Source organism: Micropterus salmoides, unplaced genomic scaffold, assembly GCF_014851395.1.
Source record: "Micropterus salmoides isolate LMB-PRFRI ecotype aquatic unplaced genomic scaffold, ASM1485139v1 Ms_hic_scaffold_6, whole genome shotgun sequence".
Taxonomy (NCBI): domain Eukaryota; kingdom Metazoa; phylum Chordata; class Actinopteri; order Centrarchiformes; family Centrarchidae; genus Micropterus; species Micropterus salmoides.
Genome location: NW_024044348.1, coordinates 29,739,098 through 29,764,650, shown reverse-complemented (window position 1 = coordinate 29,764,650; position 25,553 = coordinate 29,739,098). Strand labels below are relative to the sequence as shown.

The 25,553-nt window shown below is 40.0% G+C and overlaps 1 protein-coding gene across 7 annotated transcripts in view; it reads right to left on the bottom strand.

Moving 5' to 3' along the window:
* celf6 (CUGBP Elav-like family member 6) overlaps window positions 1–17,739 on the bottom strand; it is a 136,930-nt gene extending 119,191 nt beyond the window's left edge. For 4 of the 7 annotated variants that reach the window (XR_005442310.1, XM_038702239.1, XM_038702237.1 and 1 more), the window contains exons 1-2: window positions 17,387–17,739; window positions 8,042–8,124 (exon numbers count right to left, since the gene is read on the bottom strand). Coding sequence is in view for 6 of the 7 variants with exons in the window: in XM_038702239.1 (XP_038558167.1) it covers window positions 8,042–8,124; window positions 17,387–17,636 (333 nt within the window). In the remaining variant the exon portion in view is untranslated. The remainder of the gene's footprint in view (window positions 1–8,041; window positions 8,125–17,386) is intronic. The other 3 variants (XM_038702236.1, XM_038702240.1, XM_038702238.1) reach the window with 1 other exon arrangement.
* Window positions 17,740–25,553: the final 7,814 nt, after the last annotated feature.

Sequence of the window (25,553 nt, the reverse complement as noted above, 5' to 3'; positions counted from 1 at the left end):
TAGAAAAACAATGGCCCTTTTTAATTTCTTTTCTAAAGCGGGCAGCAGAAAGAAAATGATATAGACATAATTGATGATGAGGAGAGCAGGGGGAGCCTTTGCAGAGTTCTCACGTCCAGTGCCCGAGCCTTTTTTTTTGCTACATAATGGCAACCGCTGAGGGGTACTGGAGGTTGACAAATCTGGCACGGAGGACAAATTGATCAGCAACAGAACGCAATTTGTCCCTTAAAAGAATGGGTAAAGGCCCTGTGTGGCCTGAGTAATTAGTTTAAACTGCAGCATGTCTGTCCAGGAGAGGACCCGCTGGAGTGGTGCTCAGTATGTCCTCTGATAAGATGCCCTGATGCTGCATCATGCGCACACAAACACACACACACACACATGTTTATTTGTATGCATGTGCAGTGTTTCCCATACATTGATTTATTTGTGCCGGCCCGCCACAATATCAGCACTGACAGCCAGATATTGATTTTCGATTTCTTTTTACTATTTAAAATCCATAAACTCGTATTTCATTGTATAGCTGCTTGCAGCGCAGATATTTGCTCAGCACCCCCAATCCCTTTGCTCGCTTGCTCCCTCTCTCTCTCTCACAAACGCAATATCCGCTTTCCTAGAGAGATCTCACAATAAAGGCAGAAAGAATATCAGCCAATATGTCGTATTCGCAAAGCAGCGCAGTGAGCCAGCATATTGGTGCAGTATCACTGGAGACATGCCATGTGCCAGCCTGCTTCAAAGCCTCCACCATTATTGCTGTCCCCAAAAAACCAAGGACCACAGGACTAAACGACTTCAGACCCGTCGCCCTGACCTCTGTGATTATGAAGTTCTTTGAGCGCCATGTGTTGTCCCACCTAAAATCCATCACAGACCCACTCCTGGACCCTCTGCAGTTCGCCTACAGAGCCAAAAGGTCTGTAGATGATGCAGTAAACATGGCCGTTCACTACATCCTCCAGCACCTGGATTCCCCAGGAACCCATGCCAGGATCCTGTTTGTGGATTTCAGCTCTGCTTTTAACACCATTATCCCGGCCCTGCTGCAGGAAAAGCTCTCCCAGCTGAACGTGCCTGACTCCACCTGCAGGTGATCACAGACTTCTTGACGGACAGGAAGCAGCACGTGAAGATGGGAAAACATGTCTCGGACTCCAGGGCCATCAGCACCGGTTCCCCTCAAGGCTGTGTTCTTTCCCCCCTTCTCTTCTCCCTGTATCTCAACAGCTGCACCTCCAGTCACCAGTCTGTCAAGCTACTGAAGTCATCTCAAGTGGGGATGAGTCCGCCTACAAGTGGGAGATCGACCATCTGGTGACCTGGTGCAGCCAGAACAGTCTGGAGCTCAACGCTTTGAAGACAGTGTGGACTCCTTCCGTTTCCTGGGCACCATCATCTCCTAGGACCTCAAGTGGGAGTTGAACATCATGTCCTTCCTGCGGCAGCTGAAGAAGTTCAGCCTGCCAAAGTCAATGATGGTGCACTTCTACACCGCCATCATTGAGTCCATCCTCACCTCCTCTGTGCTTGAGCACCTGCCCTTTTGCCCTTTGATGTCCAAAGTGCCCTTTTGTCAATGACAAATTTAATTAATTAATTAATTTTTAAATTTGTAAAGGTCCTTTTGTGAAGGCCTGCCGAATAAAACTATTAGTAAAAATAATTTCGCAGTAAATAAAATGACCCACATTATGACCTTTCACCTGATGACCTCATCCGTGACGAACCCTCCCGTTCACACACCGTTAGTGATTCAGCAGCTCTGCCTACAGGACACCTGCGATCCCGCCGGTAAGAGGGGTTTGCCTCAACGTGCTTGTTGTGGGTTGTTGGATGTATTTTACAAGAAAGACGCAAAGAGAGCAGCATAGTAGTTGTATATTGCTGCGTGCCGACTAACACTGCGCCGACAGCTAACGTTGCTTCTACACAGATAAACAAAAGTTGCTCTGTTCACTTCGTTCTTGCTGTTTGAGGGAGAAAAGTTTCACGGGCGTCGTGAGGTCTGGTATTTTTTTATATAATTTGACTAAAAACCTTTCACTCCAACTAGGATTATTACAGTAACTTATTAAATTAAAAAACGTAGTGTGCCTTAAAATAATTATAACAACTTTGGTAAAACAGGTTTATTACTTATTCCTCCGAATTATAGCCTACTTATCATCCCTTTTCATTTCATTTAAATCAGAACAGTATTTGAATTGATAGCAAACCTATTATTTGAACTAAATAACTGGAAATACATGCAATAATGTCAGTGTCAATATAAAATAAATAATATACCTGACATCAAAGTAAAGACTGAAGAAGAAGGCCCTATTAGATTTCAGACAAATGTATGAAATTTTAATGTGAAAGGTAAATGGTGCTCTGTCATGGTTATTATGGGCCAACAGAAAGAACACACACACATATTTTTAGATTTATGATTAGACATATAGTCAATCAAAATCCAATATATATCTCTGATTCACAATGCAATATATAATCATATCATTATCACAATATTGCCTACACACACACACACACACACACACACACACCTGTCTATAGATTTGTCTCACTCTTACCCCTGCCTTGGCTAACCTAGTCCTTTCTCCCAGTACTGTTTCCTTCCCAGATTATTTCCCACACTTTTTTGAACCTGGAATGTTATTTCCTGTCCCTGCAGCTCTCGGTGTGCAGCAGTCTCTGTGAGCGTCTCCCTCTTATTTTCTCGTAGCAGTCAGCCTTGGCAGCAGCTGCAGCACTACAGCAGGTCAGTCATAGTGAGCCGATCCCAAATACTGTTAGCAATCTTTACATCTTGTCATGGTCACATATTTGTTTCATCAGCTTATATATCTCCTATGTTTGTTATAATATCTCTAGTCACAGTAGTATCAGCAGCAACCAAAGCAGCAGCAGCAACATCCCCAGCAACCCTCAACAGCAACTGTTCCCTGTAAGTTATGTCAGCCCTCCGTGTTTTAAAGCTAGATCTGGGTATTCCCTGTGTTTCTTTTTCAAAACTGTGTCACAGCATTTGTTGATGTATCAGATACAGAAGCATCTGTATACACATATAATCAAAGAATACATAACAATATATTTCTGTATCAATATTTTGAGAACAGTCCTATTTAAATCCTTGTTCCATGTGCCCCTTTTATACTTTGAGCACCTGCCCTTCCAAAGGTCTCTGCACAGCCCTGCTGCTGACCATCAGGACCAAAACCTCTCGCCACAAAAGCAACTTCTTCCCATCAGCAGCTAGCCTCATCAAGAAGACCTGGGTCCCTCACTGACACTCCCCCCTTTTAAAATAATACAACTGTCTCTGCACATGTAAATATTATTTTATTTCATATCACGCACAAACCTGGCACACTGCACATATTTTTTGTTAATTGTTAATCTTTGTTGTTGTATATTTTTATATTGTCAATTTATGTTGTCAATTTATATTTATGTACACAATACTCTCTTCCATTGCAACACGTATTTCTTCTGCAAATAGTTATATTATTTTTCTCTATTCTCTTATTATTCTATAAACTTGCATTGTCTAATCCATATTTATATATTTCTACATTATTTATGTAAACTGTATGTTTGTCTATGTGTAGCACCTCATCACCAAAGCAAATTCCTTGTATGTGTAAAAAACTTGGCAATAAAGCTCTTTCTGATTGTGATTCAGTACTCTCGAAAAATAATCAGTGTGAAACCGGCTACTAACATTGGACCCATCCTGTGAACAGCTCCTCTTCTACGATGTAAATCAAAACATGATCATGCACTGAATCAATCCGGAGTTGAACGGGTAGTATTGCGAACACCAATGCACAAATTTCTCATGCACTCAAGTTAACTCTGATGAGTTAGTCTATCTCAGAGACCCACCTTCAAATAAGTTAAATATAAATAAACTAATAAGTTATTAGCAAGCAAGGAGCCTAGCTATAGCTATGTTAACGTTAAACTACAGCTGGGCTGTTGAGGTTAGCACGCTGTACGTAGCTGCTAATCAAGTCCCAGAAAAATCATTCAGTCATTCTGTGGGAAACACTGATGTCTGATGTGTGCATCTCTTACCACCTCCCCTGAGAAGTCATTGTATAGATGTCACTTTTTAATAAATGTTAAAATAAAGTATTTGTTGGAGAATATTTACACAAATTTAACTTTTTTTTGGTTACATATTCATGCTCACAGCCTATCTATGGCATGTGTGATTTTAGGAGAGTAAATACAAGAGGAAAAATGCTGCTTATTCTCAGCATGCACTGAGACACAGACAAAGACATATGGCAGGTCTACGGTGGCCGCATCTGTGGTGTGATGCGGGGAGAGGGTGTCAAGAACACGGATGCATTGGTCCATGGCAGTATGCTTAGTGACACATAATACTAGTATTGCATAGTCTTCCCCTGACCCATTTTGTGTGACACCCGCTGAAGTCAATTTTCTGCACTTTTCATGCATGGAAGAAGAAGGAAAAAGTGTGAGAAACCCAAATATTTTGCAACTCACTTTGGTGGAAGCTGATACTTTCAAGCTTTCCCTTTTAAACTTGAATAGAAACACTTCAGAAAGAGCTGGTACATTTTACCCCTCCTATCTTCTCTGTTCTATCTCTGGTGTGCTTGGTTGCCTCGTCTTCATTACAGGGGTCAGGTGCTGCCGGTACTCTCACTCAGAAACCAAGAAATGTACATCCCTCCATAGAAGCATCTACATAAATGACAAGTATAAGGTTGGGGCGCCACCCCACACTCAGCACATTCCACAGAGAAAGTGTGGAAAAAGAAGTGTGGAAGTGAAAGTGGTAGAGATATGATTAGCCAGGAAGAAGTAGAGAGCGCAAGTGAATGAGAGACAAAGAATCTTTTTTCCTCGAAATTTATAATTGGCTTTCGGGCTTCAGTAGCACCCAATTAGCATGCTTGTTACATGCAAACACCAGGAGCTAATTGGCCTGAGAGGAGAAAGCTGCATGGCCTTGAAAAGAGAGAGCAGCATTCATTTGAAGGTTCGCAGCTCCAATGGCAGCATGTTGGGAGCTATTTGGCAAACAGTTGTAAATAACATTTTGCTGCTGCAATTGCAAATATTCTTTATACTTTCTTGCTGTCTTTATTGCCAGATGGCTTTACACAAAAGAAAATATAATGCTTGCCATGAAGTTTATGGGCATACAAAGGAAAGTATTTGGTCATCAGGACTTTTTTTTCTGTGATCAACAACTTACCTGTAGCTTAATACAAACTGTCTTGATGTAGAAATGTGAATGCGTTGTTCATTTGGTTCAAGTCTATCAGATCCGGGGAGAAATCATTCACAGGCATGACCTAACCTGTCCACATACAGTACCATGCTCCCCTCGGGGAATGTGCTGAATGCGCACATAAACACAACAGCTCTACGAGCGCACCAAGGGCAAGAGGCTGAATCTCTGATTACATTTACTGTACAAACTGTAGCAGCAGGATCAGATTCACAGGACATCAAGAGCTCATTATGCTCTTTACATGCAATTAATCAAACAATGTAAACAAAGCTCGCTTCAGCCGGCTTGCCTGGTGGCAATTCAAATGCGGTGCACACAGTATAAGACTTAGTAAATAAAGTAATGTGAATTATGGAAAATGTAAGATTCACAGCCAATCTGGAGATGATGTAAGAGTCATGGCCTCCTGCTGAGACCACAGACACAAATATCTCTGACTCCTCTCTGTCTCACTGTTAAGCCTATAGTCTCCTCCTTTTGTGAAATGCACACACAGTGTTAATATGGAAATATCTGCACTGTGCAGGAAAAGTGAGACAAATACGGTTTGTAACAATGGAAGTAAAGTAAAATTACAGCACCCTGGCTGAGAGATTTCAACCGTCATGATCTGGGATCAGTTCGTGAAGAGAAGATCGTTATCAAATTAAGACAAATGTCTTGCTTAAAAATGCAACCCTAAACTTTTGCACTGATTTCTCCGTCTCTCAAACACCCTTCAGAAGACCCTAATGTAGCAGGCCGACAACAAAACTGGCAAGATAGGACAAGAGTTGGGAAGCTCTTGCCACCTCTTCCCTCACAATGCTCTGGCTTTGTCTGTTGCAGACCAAAGCCAATTGGTCGCAGAGACAAGAGTTCGTCAGAATCACATGCACACAGCTCCTTTCACCATCCCCTTGATTTTTGAGTTGGTATATTATCAAGTACCAGTCACATCTGTAGACACTATTTGAAGGAAGCTTTTCAAAATACCATGGTAAACCTGGGAGTGAAATACATGAAATCCAGCATTTTCTGTGCTCCAAAGCTTTATTGAAAATGGACCTTTAAGTGTTAGTGAGGACGCCGCATTATACAAGAGAGCATCTCAAACCATCAGGACTTGACAATGACAGTGAGGCTTATCCAGAAGTGTCACCTCTCCCGGCCTTTGTCTGTCCCAGTCTCCTTCCTACTCTTCTTACTTTCTCTTTCTCCCTCTCTTTGTCTCATACATGCATCAACACGCACACACACACAGAAAGACAGAAGAACATCTTTATTAGCCCTCTGTATGCAGGCTGCGCTCAGCCTAAGATTGCAGGACTGACCCCTCGCTGTGAGCTGTACTGGGAAATGTTTACCCAAACCCCACAGAACATGCCATTAACCTCTTTCTGGATAGAAGACAAACAATAATGTGCCTCCATGAGGGCAATAAAGACAGGAACACCTATCCAGGACCATCATGACAATCATCTCATTATGAAGCTGCAGGAGGCCATAACTAACCAGGGAGTCCGGTCTCCCAGGGACTCCTTCGCCGCAGTGTACCGGTGTGCCTAACATTCAGTGAAGTACCTATGAAATTCAGTGAAGTGCAAACAACTGATTAACCCAACAGTGAGGAACACTAGAAAGCCCCCCAACTCAATCAACCACCTCTGCCCCCCCTTTTCAAACCAACCCCTATCCCTAATGTGTTCCTCTCCTACTTGCTGTCTCTTCTCCTTCATTCTGTTTCTCTATACCTCCCTCCCTCCCTGGAGATTTAGATGGATATCCTGAGGCTCTGATTAAAGTCCCAAACTGGGAGGGTGTCTTGGTATGTGGTGAAAGGAAATGGGGGTTGGAGAGGGCAGTGAGGAACCTGGCCACTACAGCCGCTTCTACTTCTTAGAGACCTGCGGGCGTAATTCAATCACACCTCGATAATTCCCCTGATGTGAGAGTCGAATCCCCCTCACACACATCAAGTACAGTTAGACACCACGGGTTTACGCTCATGCCAGGTTGAGCGTCTCCTCCTGGGTGGGCTTAAGAGCCCACTACTGGGTACATTTTACCTGTGTCGTTTGAAGAGGCCATTATTTTAATTGAAAAAGTTACCTGCCTGCCAAAGGCAAGCAATAGAAGACAGGGGGAGGGGGAAACAGGGGAAAGAATTAAAACAAAAACACCAGATGGTGGTATACATGGTAAAAATAATTGTTTATACTTACTGTTTGATTATATGTGATAATGAGAGTGGGATTCCTCAAGGCAATTAGTGTCTGTGGCAGCCATATTGTGAGAGGACAAGAAGAAGGACGGCACGGGCTGTTATGAAGGAGCGCTTATCAAATATCTCCACTGGGGTGATTAGTGTAATAAGACACTGCAAGGTTAGATAGGCCACTCACACTCTTTTAGTATGTCTGTGTGGGTGTCCATGTGTCTGTAGGTGAGTGAGCAAGAAAGAATGTGTGTGAGATTGAGCAAGAAAACGAGGCGGAGAGGGAGTCTGAGACAGTATGAGTGACTCTCTCTGTCTGTTTCCATCTCTGTGTGTGTCTGTGTGCCTGAATGGGTGTCTTAACGTATACTGTGTCCCCATGCGCCTTGGCATGTGCATTTGTGTGTGTGTGTGTATGTGTGTGTGTGTGTGTGTGTGTGTGTGTGTGTGTGTGTGTGTGTGTGTGTGTGTGATATAATTCCTATGTTATTGTAGGTTCCCATGCCAGGCTTGCGGCCTCAGGGGCTTTAGCCTATGACAGAGGGCAGATCGGGGGCACTTACCCCTGGCAGAGTCTTCTGTTCATGGAGGGCGCTCTGGGCCTTCAGTGCTGACTCTCTGGCACAGTATGTTAGAAAGGCACATCCTACAGTTTCAGGGAAACAGGAGACAGATAGGCTTATTCCACCAGACAATGGCTTCACAATTACACACAAAAAGAAGAACAAGTGTTAAAGTGACATAGAATTTATGACTATGTTTAAAGAAAGAGTACATCTATGGTATGTTGTGCTTTTAGGATGCTAAGTAGTCTTAAGGACTTTATAGTAGACCACAAAAAATAAAGTCCCATAAATCTATGTCTTATGATAATCTAGGCATTTCAGCATTTAGTACCCATAAAATGTAAAAATACTTATTGTAAAAAGTAAAAGCACAAGACATTTAAAAAAAAAAAAAAAAAACACTCTAGCTTTCTCCATCATCTTTATGTAAATCCACTTAGAAAGCACAAAGTGACACTCAACCAAAGATTTCTCATTGGATAGCTTGAAAGTCCATTCTTAATACATCAAGTAAAGCAAGCCAAACCCCTTTCCATCGATGTTTGTTCGGAGATTAAGTATTGCTACAGTCGACTTCCCAAAAACCACATTGTGACCTTCCCAATGGACTCAGAGATTTGTCATTTCACTGAAGTAATTCCATTCTACGCAAGCCATAATATAAGACTTACTGGAGTTTTACAAGCTATTGCCAAAAACATGTATTATATTAAAATGGAATTCATATACTCCACTGACAATTGGAATGTGGCTCTCTGAAGTTAATAGCTCTGTACCCTCAGAGAAAATAACAAGCTGGTTGAGAAATAAGATTCAAATTTTACACATTTCTTTCAAAATATGACAACGACTTCACATTAGATTTACTGAATTCATGCATATGTTAATTTTTATTTGAATAAAATGTTTGTATTTTGTTGTTGTTGTCATGTAATTTTGTAATTTATTTCCCTATTCAGTTTAAGGGATAAGCAAAATAAAGCAGGAAAAACTGTTCATAACTGGTGTGTTTAAAGGGAGTGGTGATGAAAAATGCTGAGTCACCGCAGATAGGGTGTCTTTTTTTTCTATTCCAAAAAAATATGCGTACTGCTTTCTGATGAATGATCACTTTCATAGTTATTGAACTGGGCACAGGAGGAAAAAGTCAAACAGCACGCATATTTTTTTTTAGCTACCAAGTAATTAAAATCCTCTGGTGATGAGCTGAAACTGTACCCTCACACATCTCTGGAGACTTTTCTTTAAGTTGGAAAATTGGAATGAAAACAGAATGAATATGCATCAATACATTAGGCCCTAACAAAAATGTGACAGCTTTCATTAAAGGGTGAGTGGCTGCTCTGTTACACGCTTGGCAGAGCTGACAGTGGGTGACCCCGTTCAGAAGAGGTTTTGCACTGTGCAGCATAATTTCCCATTACTACATGTCACACCTGCTGCCAAGGATTCCCATGGGAGAAAAGAGACACACACACTCGCACACACACTCACGCTTACAGATGATACCCGGCATGCAGCACATAGCACCCATCAGCCCCGAAACCCAGCAACACACTCTGGCGCCTGGCCAAGAGAGCTCCCTTTCACGACAACCTTCACCCACCTCCACAACTAGGCAGTTACTCAAGAGGAAAAATCACCTAAACGACACTGATGAAACAGCATGCCACACAGCAAAGCAGAAAAGTTTGGGAGCCTGGGGAAACACTCTTCATCCTTTGTGGCCTCCCGTGGGGCATGTCGTAGCAAAAGCTTATGGGAATCGTAGGCTGTTGCTGACACTCTTCTCCCACTCCCCCCTCATCTTTTTGTTTGGTATTTTTCAATGTGTCACTTTGCGGCATATTGTCCAGACATTTAGCACATATAAGAGTTGTCCCTACCACAAATCAGTGTATCATCTCATGCAGCAGTGATGTTGGTTTTTCTCTACAGTGTTCAAAGTTATATTTGACCATTGTCTTTTGAGAAAAATTGACTGCTAATACATAAACTGCACAAACTTTTTAATTTTAAGCTACTTTACACTTCTGCATTTATTTCACAGTTACTAGTTACTTCAGATTAAGACTTTGCATAGAAAATATGTGATTATTTCAAACAAAATGATGCATAATCTAGCCAGCAGTTTATGAAGTAATAAAAATCAGTTCCGCCTCAGTCAGCCCAGCCTACATCAAAGGAGTGCTTACAAGGTAATGATCCAATAATATAATGCTGACGGGACCATTCTGCATAATGAGTACTTTTACTTTTGGTACTTTAAGAACATTTTATTGCAAATATGTCTGAAGTTTTACCTTGGGAAAATATTGAATGTATTGATTAAATGTAATTGTATGGTGTATTACTTGATTAATGGATCTGAGTACATCTTTCACCGCTGTCCAATCCAGGAGCTTGCTTAAAGCCAGTGAAACTGCATCTGACACATGTGAAGCATCCCCTATTACTATTACTATTACTTCAAATTACTTGTTAAACTGGACTTTTTGTGTGTAAACGTATGGCCTTTAATATTCAGCCTAGCTGCGTAGCTGACTCGGCTTCCTGACGGTGGTGGAAAATCAGGACTTGTGCTTCATATCCAACGTTGCTGGTTCAGGGGACATCTTAAGCCCAAAGGAATCAGTGGCTGAGAAAGCCAGTTGTGGAACAGATGAGCATTTAGCTTGGAGAACATGAGGAGAGGCACAACGATACTGTTAGAGGGGCGGTAACAAGGATGAAGCAGCTGGTAGCAGGTTAGGGCTGTCAGCTTAACATTTTAAGTTGACTAATTGGCATGGGATTACATTCATACTTGCAAGTTATCCCACATTGTTGTCACCTTGGTATTACATGGAATCACGCAAACTGACTTTTCAAAAACATACTACTTTCAATGTGATAATGCAGCAGAATGTGAAAACTGGCTTAGACTGTCAGCAACATTACAACGCAGAAAAAAAAACATATGATACAATAACAGCATACGACGTGACAATAACAGCAGAAATTATGTTCACTGTACATAACTTAGAGAACTGAAGCAAAAATTTTGAGTCTTTTAAGTCTTAAGTCTCTTTTAAGTATGTAAAGTGCAGATTATTTGTAGTAAAAAGTACTGGTTTGGTCCTCTAATGCTTCAGTGCTTCACTTTGCTGTTATGGTACAGGTGCTTAAGATGTACAGTATTCATTTTTAAAAAAACAACAATTATTTTAAACCTTCCTTTTGAATTACAGTTGGAATTAACCAACGACTGAAGAAAACAAGCTGGATGCATTCAAGGGGAAGAAGAAGAGTAGGAGAGTATGGACAAGGTTCTGAAATTAAGGGTAAGATCTGTTGGTAGTTAAACAGAAGGATTGGTGGCTTCCTGTGATGAGCAGGTTAAGTGGGGTGAAAATAATACCTTGGTAATCAAAGACAATTTACCACACTATAATTTCAGTGAGGGACAAAAGTTCAACAAATTATATTTAAGGCAAATTAAAAAGTAAACCCTGCAAACTAGTTCAAAGAGAAAGCAGGAAATGTGAAATGGGTGTTTGCATTTGCTAGACACGTTTCGGGTAATTACTTAAAGAACTTTCTCCTCTGTAACGCTTCTTCTAACGGTTTGTTTTTAAATGGAAATTAGTATGTGCTCACAATTGCATGCATCCAGGCACTAAGAGTAAATTGTGCTTTTTTAAGGCATCAGATACCTGTAATTGAAATAACTCCAGAACAAATTTGTATAAAATTTCAATTCATTAGCACTGAATTCATGAATCATGAGCAATTTTCTCTCCTTCAGTCTCCTCACACGTTTAAACCAAGAATGTTCATTAAAGTGAGAAAAGAATGGAAATTAATTTCCAAATAAAAGACGTAGGCGGCAAAAAAAAAAAAAAATGGAAAACAACTGGATGCTGCAGAATATGACAGCCTGACCCTCTCGTGGGTACTGAGACAAATACGATGTGAGGATTCATCTGCCGCTTCATGTTTCTGTGTTAACCACACTATTACCTGCGGAGCCTCTTTCCATCTTTTAGTCGTTCTATCAATCTACATTCAGAGAGGTGCTGTTCAGAGCGGTTAGCTGTCTGGTTCACACACAGCCTTCTTTCTAATGATCAAAGAGGTCATCTGTAGACTTAAGCTACACCTGTCACTCAGCTTACACAAACTGTCAATCACTGTCCAGCGCTTCCTCTACAACAGTCATACTGTAGATAAAACCCAATACAAGTAATTCCTAGTGGCCTTACCAAAGGGCTCAAAACTATTTTTTAAAGCAACAGAATTTATTTTCACAGAAAACCACAAAACTGTCTACAAATTGAAAAGACACTTTCAAGGATTTGTTGTTACATTCTATGAGTCACTTGCAATTAGATATTAGTGCCCTACTGTGGTTTTCTTTTGACATTTTAATGCCTAAGAGGGGTTTTTTATGTCAATTTGGCAGGCTATTTATAGTCAATTACACTGCATGGACCTACCGAGGAGAGGAGAATGGATGAGGATATTTAACAACTCTTTGTATCTCTTCCTCCTGGCTGTGTGGTGCAGCTCAGAGTCCCTCCTCTCAGCATCAGAGACGGATTGATAGATAACGCTACTCAAGCAAGAGATTTGCCCCCCACTAACATTCAGCATGTCTGAACAATGCATGCGTTCTGGCACTGACACTAAGTATTATGATAATGTAGTGCTCAGCGAAATGATGGATGTTAAACAGCACGACCTGGCTGCACCACACACTGACGAGTACCATGCCCGCCAATACTGTCAAGTCATCCCACGCGCTGTATAAGGCTCCCTGACGACACAAACTATCAAACCGACTTTAAAGGCAACAGCGTTTCACAACTACGAGGCAGGATATAATCATCTGTTAAAAGAAACAGATGGAAAAAAATGCCTTCTAAATAGACATCACCATACAGTTACAATAATCCACTGAAGTGTACAGGGAAATATAAGATATGAAATTCCCCAGATATTCAGACAAGTCCCTGGAGATACCCTAAATGCCCAAAGTAAGAATTCACAAAGCTCAAAACATCTGTTCTAACTGATGCAGTACAATCCACATGAATTAGTCATGAGCAAACATGACATATTTTGATCTGCCCTTAAATCCATAATTATGGTGCAATTCTGTGTCACAGGACTCGGGCTGTGAAAAAAGGTAGTGCTGCAAATCATCCATTAGGTACGGTTTACTAACTGATGCCAACAGCCATATACATCATCTATCCGAAACAAATCAAATCTTTCTCAACCACAAACTAAGCTCAAAGAGGGATTTCAAAGTAGTAGTGAAACTAAATTCACGGCACTGCTCTAAATCTTTATGAACTTTATGTTTTTAGGGATCATGGAGCCAAGCTGATTATATCCCCCCCACTCTTCTGTTGCTCTGCTGTGACAAATGATTATGATAAAAATGTGGATTGAATTTATGTCAGAGTCACAACATTGGGAGCCTCCCGGGCCATTGGCAAATTATGCAAACACAACACTAACTACTGTTTAAACCACTGTGCAGTACATGTACTTTGGACAAAAGATTATTGCAAAAACGTATATTTTATTGAGGTGGAGGAAATTACTCAAGCTATAACACACTATACACTACGACATTGTTGATGATAGTTAAACAGCTACATCACTTGACTGTGTGGGTTAACCCCGTTCATCCAGGCAGTACAACATCCACTGGACTGTTAACTAAAGAGATGTGTGAAGATGGTTCAACACCCAGCTGAGGGTTTTCTACTTTGTGGCAGCGCATCATGTGACCCTAACATCTACTCTCACGTGACATCATGACGTGAACAGAAATGATTTCTTCAACATTTCAAACTATAAAGCTACAGTCCAATGAATAACATAATTTCAGCACTGTAACTACAGTAGGTGAAAATCATTTCAATGTGTCATGTTCAATGAGATCTAGCAAAACCTACACTAACTTTTTTTTTATGTGGCCCTCGGCAGCAGTGGAAAACAATCTGTGAACACAATACGGACATATTAGCTTATTTTATTTATCTCACTTCTTAAGATTCATTTATAAAAAAAAGCTTTTAATGTGTGATGCATAATTCAAATTTCCTTTAATTGTACATTGACTTGTTTTATGTTTTATTTACTGCACACCACTGTGTATGAGATACAACTTTCTATTCAACTTGTCTATGATTTACATTGAATTCTGTAATGCACTTTGTTACCTGTATTGAAAAGTGCTATACAAATAAAGCCATTAATATTATTATCATTTACACATCTAGCAGACTTGGAGCATTACTATTTACATCAGCATTTGGAATGTATTGATCTAACACATTCACTAGCTGGTCACTAAATTTGTCTGTAGGTCCTTTCATGCTGGGCAAACTGTAGTGCATAGTTATTTTGCTAAAAAAAAAAACAGCTGCCTGCTGCAGCCAAAAATAACACAAGAGCGGTGAGAGAGGAGCAAAACAGTGGGCCAGAGAACCAAAACAACAAGCTGGAAGAAGCTAAAAAGCGTGGATTACAGAGTCGGGTGATAATTCTGTGTGGGTTCATCACTATGCACAATCCCTTTAACAAACAAGCATAAAAATTATTATAATCCTAAAAGGCATCCCAGAATGCTCAAACAGTTAAGTACCTTTGATTTGTGAGATCAGTACATGCTGAAAAACTCATAGAAGCTTTAACCCAGGGGAACACAAATATAAACCTCACTGTCAAATCTTTAAGTTTTATATCCCAATGAATTTCAGCATGTAAATGAGGGTGAACATGTAAAATAATATGGCAAGACCCAGTTTTCTTTTATTATTATTATTATTATTATTAGTAGTAGTAGTAGTAGTAGTAGTAGTAGTATTATATTTTGTACACTTTTTTTAAAGGACTTGTGTACAACTTGGTACATGCATTGTTTCTGAAACACTTCAATTTCAACTTCATGACGACGGTTAAAACTTGATGGTTAAAAATCTTCAGACAACAGCCAGTAAGTGGGCCTTGAGATGAGACTGTTGGTCAAATAAAATCACAATTTCAAGTCTGATTACATAGAATAGAGAGTTGCAATCACCTCAGTGGTCTATTTACAACAGAATTTAGTTTGAACAAACTTGTGCAGCATTTTGATGAACTTTACCTTCAGGTCCCCTACAAAAGCTTTGCTTGGTTTCAGGCTTCCAGTCAGTGTTTTAAACTGCTCTCCTTGAGTGACGGAGCTGGTGATACACTATACTTCTGTTTTCTTAATGACACTAATCCCATTTTCTTACTCCAGTTCTTTCTTGCTTCAGTCCACACGTATTACACATTGACGAAGCAGGAGGTATGAACATGGTTTAGGTGAGTGGCCAATAAGAAAAACTCATCCATATAATGCATTGGTGAAATCTTATTAAAATGTGCTCCCAAAGTGACTTTGAATGTCATGCGGGATGAAGTGGGCATAACGCATTCATCAGAGTGGCCTTGGTGGAGGATGATTTGAACGGGCATACAGTCTGGCTTTGGAACAGGATTATCCTTCCCGAGGCAACCATCCTCCAGAGTGTTGACATTCAGGGATGGTCGAGGACAGGCGTAAACAACACAAACATCAGATATATTGTTTTAATCGATCATGGGACTCCAAAGAGGAACACTGGAAAGAGGAGGAGCAGGTTGAGCACCAGTGACTGATGGCTGGAGGAACAGGTGGTGCATGGAGACCTTCGGGGCTGCACACACAAAAAAGCAATGCTGAGCCCACACTCATTTCTCCCACAAGAGCGCTTGACTCATGCTGATCAATAAGATCATGAAGTGTAGCCACTGACTTATATATCATACATAATTTGCCTGCCTTGCGAACAGATAATTTTTACTGAGAGTGAACTGTGAATTCAATGCTACATGTGTGCATACGGGAGAACAAGTGTTTGAGTGTGTGTGCGTGTCTGTACTTGTGTGCATGCTCGATTTAAAATTATATCTGAGTTCAAATATAACTAATGACATAACAATGATTTACAAAATAATAACAAACACAACCGGTAGCAGTGTCATAATAATATTGTTCAATACAGCACTATCGTTTAGCTGATAATAAACTACGCTCCACACAGTCTGCTTATGATGACACGGATTGGACTGGAAGTGTGACCTTATTTTGGATATCCATTCCAATAAAATCTATGTTTAAAACACAACAAAATAAACAGTTAAAATTTCAGAAATATTAATAATAAAACACTAATGGAAACACTACTGCAATTCAAAACTTATAATAAAGATAAAAAGAGAAACACCTAGATGCAAAAAGGAATAAAGGCACTGCCTTTCAAAATGTGGTTATTATTATTACATTAAAATGTTTATTCTATTATACTTATTTCTACAGTATTTCCACGTTTAATGTAAAAATATAATATAAATACTGCAAATAGCAATAAGTTGTGTTTAAACCAGACTTGGACTTTTAATTCTGGACTTGGACAGGATTCTTTTGTAACTAAAAGACTTTCCAACCCTAACCGCCCTCTGGCATTCATTATTCCAGCTATCATTAGAATTGATTTCGTTTTGGATGGTGAGGGGAACGGAAGGTTGGGGGGTTGGGGGTGGGGGCAGAACAAGCCAGAAGACGATGCATGCTGGATCTCAGCCTCTACTATTATCCTGCTTTGTACTTCCTGACTGCAACCCGCCCACGGAGCAGCATTACAATACAGCTGCCATGTAAATAGTAGCCTATTTTCCACGGCTAATGACGTCCGAAAAGTAGACAACACAATAGCTTCTGAAAGGTCAAAGCAGCATGCCAGCACCACCTTAATCACCGATGCTGATTGCCTGATAATGGTTTATATTTTCCGCTCCCCTGAAAGCATTTATTTGTATGCAGCAAATGGACTCTGTGATGCAGAACAGACGGTTTTTTGTTTGTTTCTTTTGTAGTTGTTCAGAATTTTTTGTAGTTGCAGAAATAACACAACATCCAACGCTTGTCTGTCCCGCCCCCTTAACTGGGATGCTCAGCACATGACAGTCAATGTAAACACACAAAGGCGTTTTCAGCTGTAGTATTCACGTGGATTGCCTGGACGTGGTTTAGCCTAACCCTGCACTTGAAAGCAATTCACTTCCACGTGTTCTCCCTCTCACACCTCAAAAATTGTGTGTGTGCGTGAGTGTGAAGGCTCTACGGGGCTCCCACTCTGACCCAAAACATCTGCAAATTAACACACTTTTCGTGCTCTCTGCCCCAAAACTGAATTGGGACGCTTTTGGATTTTCCCTCTGTCGATTTCCTTTGAATTTCTAAAGGAATGTAAAAGTAAAGATACCGAAATAACCAACCTTTATGCATTCCCGTAAACCTGTCTTTCAGTACAGTGAGTTCGTATATCTTTCCGAATTCCTCAAACAGGGGTTTCAGGTCTTTTTCCTCCAGGTTTCTGGGAATCTGCCCGATGAAAAGCTTGATGGCGTCGTGGTCCTTCATTGGAATGGTGTTCTGGCCGATGGTAAGCCCGTTCATCCTGCCGGCGCTGTTCGTGGTGCTGAATCCATTCTCTTGCTGCACTCCGTTTGCAGTGACTGTAGCCATCTTTCCTCAATGGGCCGGCGAGCTGCTCTCTCTCTCGCTCTCTCTCTCTCTCTCTCTCTCCTGCTCCCTCTCTCTCTGTAGTCAACTGCACAGTGCACACTCCCCCCTCCGTTATATCGTCCTCTCTCCCCACTCCTCCTCCTGTTTTCCCTCCCTACTCTCTCCTCTTCCTTTACAGCCTAAGTCTGGTTTGGAATCATCCTTATTAATTTTTTCTGTGCTTTATGTGTTTTCATTTTGTAATCCCCTTCACCCCCCCCCCCCCCCCCCCCACACACACACACACACACACACACACACACACACACTGCCCGTGACGTCAGCTCATACTCTTATGAACAGACCCCGCCCACTACATAATTTGCATAATGAGCAGCCAATGAGAGAGCAGAATGACTGAGGGCCCCACAGGGCAGAGTAAGAATGCAAACATTTGTGTAGAGTGGAAAGCTTGGGACATTTAAATGGTGCAAAGGCAGCATTTGTGCTACTTGTCCTGACTATGTTAGGGCATATAGTTTTGTTTTAGCAATGAGGAAAATCTGGGGTTGGCTCGGGGGGAACGGAAGGATTGTAATGGCAGCACATATTGTAAAGTAAAACCTTTTTGTAATTGTACATCAGTAATTGTACATCAGTAGTGTTAAATACATGTTGAAAATAAAACACATGAAGTGGTAAATCAGAATTCAAAACTGTAGTTATAAAGAATACATTTTTTATTTGTGCTGATATACATTCTTATTCTATGTTATTATGTTACAAAGGACAAAAAAATATTTACTGCACATCTTCATAACACTTCTGGTCTGCTGAACCCATGTGCTGCTGTTTTTTTTTTATCCTAATCTGACATACTGGGTATAAAAAAGTCCCTGTCAGATGTTTAGAAAGAAAATCAGCAGGGTTGTAAGTCTAAAGGACCAGTCATGAAAGACACTGCTATGAAGCCTTGTAGAAATGTTCTCTACAGCAGAGGTTCTCAGTCCTGGACCTCGGGAGTCAAGAGCCTGCTGCTTTTTATTCTAACCATCTAACAGGGACTATTTTACACCTGGGATGCTAGGTGAATGTTATTAACTACCCAGGAGGGTAGAAAACCAATAGACCTGAGGATGGTGAACCCCTGCTCTAATGGCACTGTCCACAGCTGGTCTAATGTTTTACATGGTATAGTTAAGATCTCCTTTGACATATAAATACCTAATAAGAAGTGCCACACACTTTCAAGTAAAAACAATTGTTTGTTTTGTCATTTTCTATAACAAAATAAGTCAAATCCAGCATCTGCAATAAAACGATTCTCTCACTTGTCCAGACATAGCATTATATTTAGTATATTGCTCAAGGACACTTCAGCAGCAGAAACTGTTACCCCATCTTCATTATCAAGGACTATAATCTTTTTCACATACATTCCAAGTCTTCATATGTGTTATAATCTTTGTTTTTCTCCAACATAGCAGTAGGATTTGTTTAAGCTCAGTGGTACTTTTCAGATATCAAGCATATTCATCAGTGGTTTTGAACCTTTAAAATTTTGATTTGGAAGGAAAATAGAAGTTTTAGTCAGGTGCTCGAATCAAAGGCATATTTGGGTAAACAATTTAAAAAGACAGCAGCGTGCTGGAATGCACCAGAATGTGTCACTGTCCATGGTGCTGAATCAATGCTGCCATTCAGAGACCGTGAAATAGATTGGTGGAGCTACAGTACAATTTTAACAGTACATGTTTGCACTATAAATTTGCCACGCCATCTATCTATTTGCTGTGCACAATTTCCAAACCGGTCTGTCCTTTACTTTACAGAGGGAATGATGCATTCAATGCCACTCTTCAGAATTGTTTTGTTATTCATGCAAGTGAGCATGTGCACTGCCAGTTGTTGCTTTACTTGCACAGTGTATTCTGTACACAGAAAGGTCTAATTAGGACAGATGGGAATATAACATCAATACAAGAGCAGCCCAGCTCATACTGATATGAGTGATTATGCTTTTATGTGGCTTTTATGTGGATCATATCATGTATCAATAATCGATTTTATGCTGCAAATTTATCATAAGACTTGTTGGGTTGCATGGTAGCATATAGACTAATAAAATATGTTGTTTTTAAGTGTCTTTGAACATGACATGAAGTCTCTGACACCTCTAGAGATGTTGTTCTGTAACTCAGCCTGACCTCTTGATCCCTTTGTGGAATTGGGCAAAAGGTGAGAAAACACATCTTCCGGGATCAGATGAGGATCACAAAAAACTGCATGTCTGCTACTGAAATGCATTCAACCAACATGCTTAACCTCTGTTAGGTCAGAATTAATTGACTAGTAAAAAGATGTAATTACATAGTAGTTTGTTCTGTTGCTTCTGCTAATTAGTAGAATAAAGCTGCCTCACAAGAATATTTAACATTTCAACTGCCATATCTATCTAATATATACATAGCTAATGTTATTGCATTCATACAAATTGAAAACATCTTTGTTGTGAAAAATAGCATCTCCCACGAGTCAGTAAATGAGCTGACCAGTTTCTTTTCTCCCTGATACCAATGCAAATTTGACATTTGAATGCCAGCTCAGTAGGCTACTTAGTGTTTATGTTATCAGAGGAACAGTCTTATCTATCATAAATAGACAACGGGGTGGCCACCTTTTTCAAACATTTCTTACAGTATGATAAGCACATACAGTTCTAGGGGGTCGCCCCAGTGGAACGTGTCACAATGTACTTCAAGAATTTTTTGGTCACCAGGTAATAGAGAAGTTAGCTTTGATGGAATATGTGCTGTTTGCTTTGCAGGTCTGTGTGTGTGTGTGTGTGTGTGTATGTGTGTGTGTGTGTGTGTGTTACAGACTGTATAAAAGACGTGGATGTAGCCGCCATGACGTATTACATTGGTTTGTGAGTTTGGCATGAATATGGTCACCAGAAGTGACCATATTCATGCGATAGGGTGGAACTAGCTAGCTTGGTTAGCAAGGTGCATCTGTAAACTCTGAAATTAGTTGGGATACATGTATTTGGTTAGCTTAAAAAAAATGTCATTATTGGAAACGTTGAACAGCCTACTCTTTAGAGTGTCTTTAGTACAACCAAATTCTGAACAAGACAGCATGTGTGTGATTTTGGGCCCCCTTACATTTCCTAACCCTAACCCATTTGATATGATTACATTACTTATGATCAAAAACTAGCGAGTAGACGACTTTGCTAACGCAGCAAAACACCAAGCAAGTGCGGCAAAACAAGGCATAGCAATATTACTTACTACGCCAACTCTGTACACAGAAAGAAAATAGTGTCAGCGCCATGGAAACAGCAAGATATGTCAGTGCATGTCACAGCCTGAGAGAAAACCAGCACAAAACATGACAGCCGAAGTTAGTCTGCCCACAACTCACTCTGCCTTTTGATTTACTCTGTACTTAATGGGTTTGCTTGTTTTGTTTGTTTTTTTTTACATATATTTTACATTTGATACATGTGATTTTTCCATTAATAATATTTTCATTTCTTCATTGATCCTAAACATAAAATTACTTCTTTATATTACTGACCCATGGTACACAAACACACACACACACACACACACATATTTACATTTTTTTTAATTATTATTTGGTGAACTGTACAATTAAATTCATACAGTTTATTATTTTATTTTTTATTTATGTATTATTTAATCACACACGTGTTTACTGTTTTATTTATTTAATTTTATTTAATTGACTGTCTGAATTGAATTGTTCTTTTGTATTTTCCTTGAAGCTTTGGCAATACTGTTCAATTAACATTCATGCCAATAAAGCAAATTTGAATTGAATTGAATTGAGTGCCAGCTTGGCATCTGTCTTGCAGCCTTTTATTTCATGAAGGTCTCGCCAACGTCCAGCAGCCTCTTGCTTGGTCAATCTCTTTTTCTCAACTTAGCTTCCTTCGTCAGCGACCACCTCAGTTTCTTTGCTTTTGCCACTAGCTAACGTTGTGTCCATAGAGGCTGCTGAGCCCCATTATGTTGCCCGCTCGCCTGGCTTTGGTACGACACCGGTGCCTCTCTTCACCAGCATCAGCATAATGTTGCTTGAAATTTGGGTGGAGGGATAGCCAACAAAGCTAGACAGCAACCAATGCAAGAACACTTACAGTAACATTCATTTTGCTAAAACATCAAGCAAGTGCAACAACACAAGCCATAGCAAACTAGCTAATAAGTAATTACTTACTAGTCCAACAGAAAGAAGCATCCAGCTCGGCATCTGTCTTGCATCCTTTCAGCTCTTTTAGCTCAAGCCAACAAGTAAAAGCCAGTCCGATATTTACTCTTGTCTGGACTCTTGCTCATTCACTCTCTCTTTTTCTCGTCCTTGCTTCTCTTGACAGCCTCTGCCATACCCATAATCAGAGTACCTTCATCTTTAACCTGACAGTTCACTGCGGTAGCAACATGTCAATAACAAGGTAGTCACACCCAGTAGCATACCCTGCTTTATCGTCTAATTTACTCTAAATGGGAACATAATTTACTAATTGAACATCAGGCTGTATCAAAGAAGACTTGAAACTGGTGATTGAGATCATAAAACTATTATGAAAGTATTTACTGAGGTAATAAATAAAGTGAGAAGTAGGATAATTTTGTCATTGACTCCAGTGTAATCAGACTTCTTTTTGTGACCAGTGGAGTCCCCCTGCTGGCCATTAGAAAAAATGCAGGTTTAAGGTACTTCCGCATTGGTTATACTTTTCATTGGTTGCCGCTTGGCGTGTGGTCATCCCTGATGTCTTTCAGAGTGAATGGTCTTTGGGGATAGTAGTATTCTGAGAGCAACTAACAGTAACATCTGGCACTGCATTGGCTTTGAATATTTATTTATTTTCTATTTAATCATGTCTTTGTAGACCATCTCAAAAGAATCCTGCAGAGTTTTTTGCTCTAAATGGGGATCAAAAACACAACAGGTCTCCCTTGTCAATACCATCAGGGCCATTCTTTCCCACAAAGACATAGCTAATTTAGCTTCAGTGCTGCTTATTGGCTTTGTGATTTTTGTTTCCTTGTTTTTGTCATTTCTCTGTGGGATAGTTTGCCTGCACAGCTGTGAAGATTTAGAAACTGCCTGGCAGGAGGAAATGCAGGTACTGCATGATTTTTTCAATTATGCCTGTGTGTAAGCATCCTCTTTGTTCAAACACAGGCAAGCATATCAGAAAGGTTGACAGGGTTTTTCTTCTTGTCTGTGCCAAGCTCAGCACCTGGATGGTTGCACAGGGCACCTCTGCTGATTGCTCTCCTTTCAGACAAAAGAGCAGTCATAATAGTTCCAACTGTGTTTGTGAAGTGGGTATCAACTTGCAAGAAGAAGAACACAGAGGAAAATAAGCCCCTGGAGGATCTTGCACACCTAGACACATTTCACTCAAATTATTTTCTTATTATTTCTGTACGGAAACTGTATTTGCCCATTAGCAACGAGCAGGGATTGTTCCCTCAGTCGATCAACTAGAATTCAAATCAAGGGGTTGAACATGGTAAATGTGTCAGCAAAATAATTTCCAAACTAATGCAAAAACTATTTACCCTGAGTATTCTACGCAGTACAACTGCTATTCCCAGTCCTGGGTGAGTGCCATTTCTGTTTTTATCACCAAAATTATTCACACCACTGTCAAGGTGACTTGTTGGAATGTCACATGCACACCACTTGAAACAGCTACCAAAAATATAGTCCCTTGAAGGAGCAAAATCAGTGACATAAGTCATGTATTGTGCATAACAGCTTGGTGTCATACACAATACACAATTCCTTTATACTGTGTGTTCATTATCCCATTAAACTGGATATATGGAGTGGGCCAGGTGGAACGTAGTCATGCATGAACATTTTTCACTGTCTGTTTTGTAGAGTGAATCCAAAAGAAGAGCAACCATTGATATTCATGGCACAGCCAGTATGAGGTGTGACAGTATTTTTTGTGAATCTGTGAGTGTATATGGTAATACCAGAGCAGCCTCAAACCTCAACTGCAGTCTATGCCTGAGGGAGGGGCACACTGTTACCCCCACACAGGCTCTGCAAGATAAAGAACCACTCACTCAGAAGCCATAATTTTCTCTTAAAACACAATTTCTTGCCAGTTCATTTGCTTCTGTGCTGTAGGGAAAATGCAGGAGTGATTGTTGCTCTAACCTGAACAATGTTTTTGATAAATTAACTTTTGCTCATTTTTATTTTGAAAAGGTGGATTACATCTCTTTTTTCCCTTTATGGATTGTTTTATGTGTTTCTTGCTTTATGTGTTTTATCTGTGCTGCTGTTGATGTACTATTTAATGATAAGCAGGCATCTTGCTGCATGTTTAAGTTCACTAGTGACGCAAGGAAGGGAATAAATGAGAGAAAAATAAATAAGAGGTCATGGAGGCCACAATGAGTCATCTGTTTTTGGCAGCTAATGAATCCCAGAAAGCGCTGTGAAGGCCTCCTCTGAGCACTATCACATAGGTTGTACTTCCATTGCGACTGCATGTATATTCAACCCATTGCTTTTTGTTTGGTATTAACTGTAAATCAGTTTACTTGCATACTATACCTCTGGAGCTTTGTAGTTGGTTGGTTGAAATCTCATTAGTTATCCCTCAACATTTACAATAACAGAACATTTTGAAAATGTGTTATCCAAGCTGAAGAGCACTGAGTTCATCTTATAATCATGTAAAAAAATTGTTCAATATATTACATGGTGTTCAGACAGTGGTTGTTGCAAGTGTCCAACAGAAAACTGCAATACTTCTGTGCAGCTCAGTGGTGTTAATCTCTGTTAAAAGTGTGTGGTGTGAGTGTGTGGTGTTCAGGGATACATACATGAACACACACCCTTTCCACCCACTCCCCTTCCCTTAGGCTGTTGTTGCAAAACTAATGTCACTTTTCTGTCAACCTAGATTCCTCTGATATGGATTAAAAAGTACCTACGGCTGTTTTAGCACATTATCTATTGCCGTAGTTCTTTCTAAAACTATTATTTTATTATATTACATAAAGTTTTATTATAACATTTAAACAAAAAAACAGTTTCTTTTTCGTTTATCAGTAACATAAAGACAGTCGTTTGTAACTTCAGTGAAAGTTGCAATAATGTGTCAGGGGTTCATTATATCATTGTAGTGTGTCCTTTTGATGTAAAATGTATCAAAGCTGTTTTCAAAGCCACTCAGAACTAGTATTGTTTCATGGCCTTACTTTGATAAGTTGACCCAGTTATTTTATCTTGCAAATGTTTTAAAAAGTTGAACACACACTACTGTAAAACACATACACACACATATCCACACACAGAAAAGAGCTTTTGTGCACATAAAGTTGACACATAAAGTTAACATACGCTCTAGTACTAGACAGGACAGAACAATTACATTGCAGTTAACTAACAAAGACAATGCTGAGTGATAAGTGGAGGTGATCGACTGGTGGGAGGTGGTTGTTAAATGGCTCTTAAATGGTCTCTTTCCCCAATTCCAGTCTTTATGCTAAGCTAAGCTAACCAGCTGCTGGCTCCATCTTCATATTTACCATACATACATTAGAGTGGTAGTACTCTTCCTATTTAACTCAAACAAGAAAATGCATTTTTAAAAATGTCAAACTTTGTCTTTACAATAAGTATTAAGTATTCTTAGGTTAATTTTGGCGATGGTGCAATTTATAAACCACAGGCTAAAGAACAATGTAATTTTCTCACTGTGCAGCTGATAATCAACTTTATGAATGGTGCTACAGTGGCACATAATCATGCCAAAATCTCTATGATTTGAAAAACCTGATAAGCCCTCTTACAGAATAAATGCATCACCGTGGAGCAGTCATGGATCACTGTGGATTATTTTTGGAGATTTCAGGAAACTAAATACAT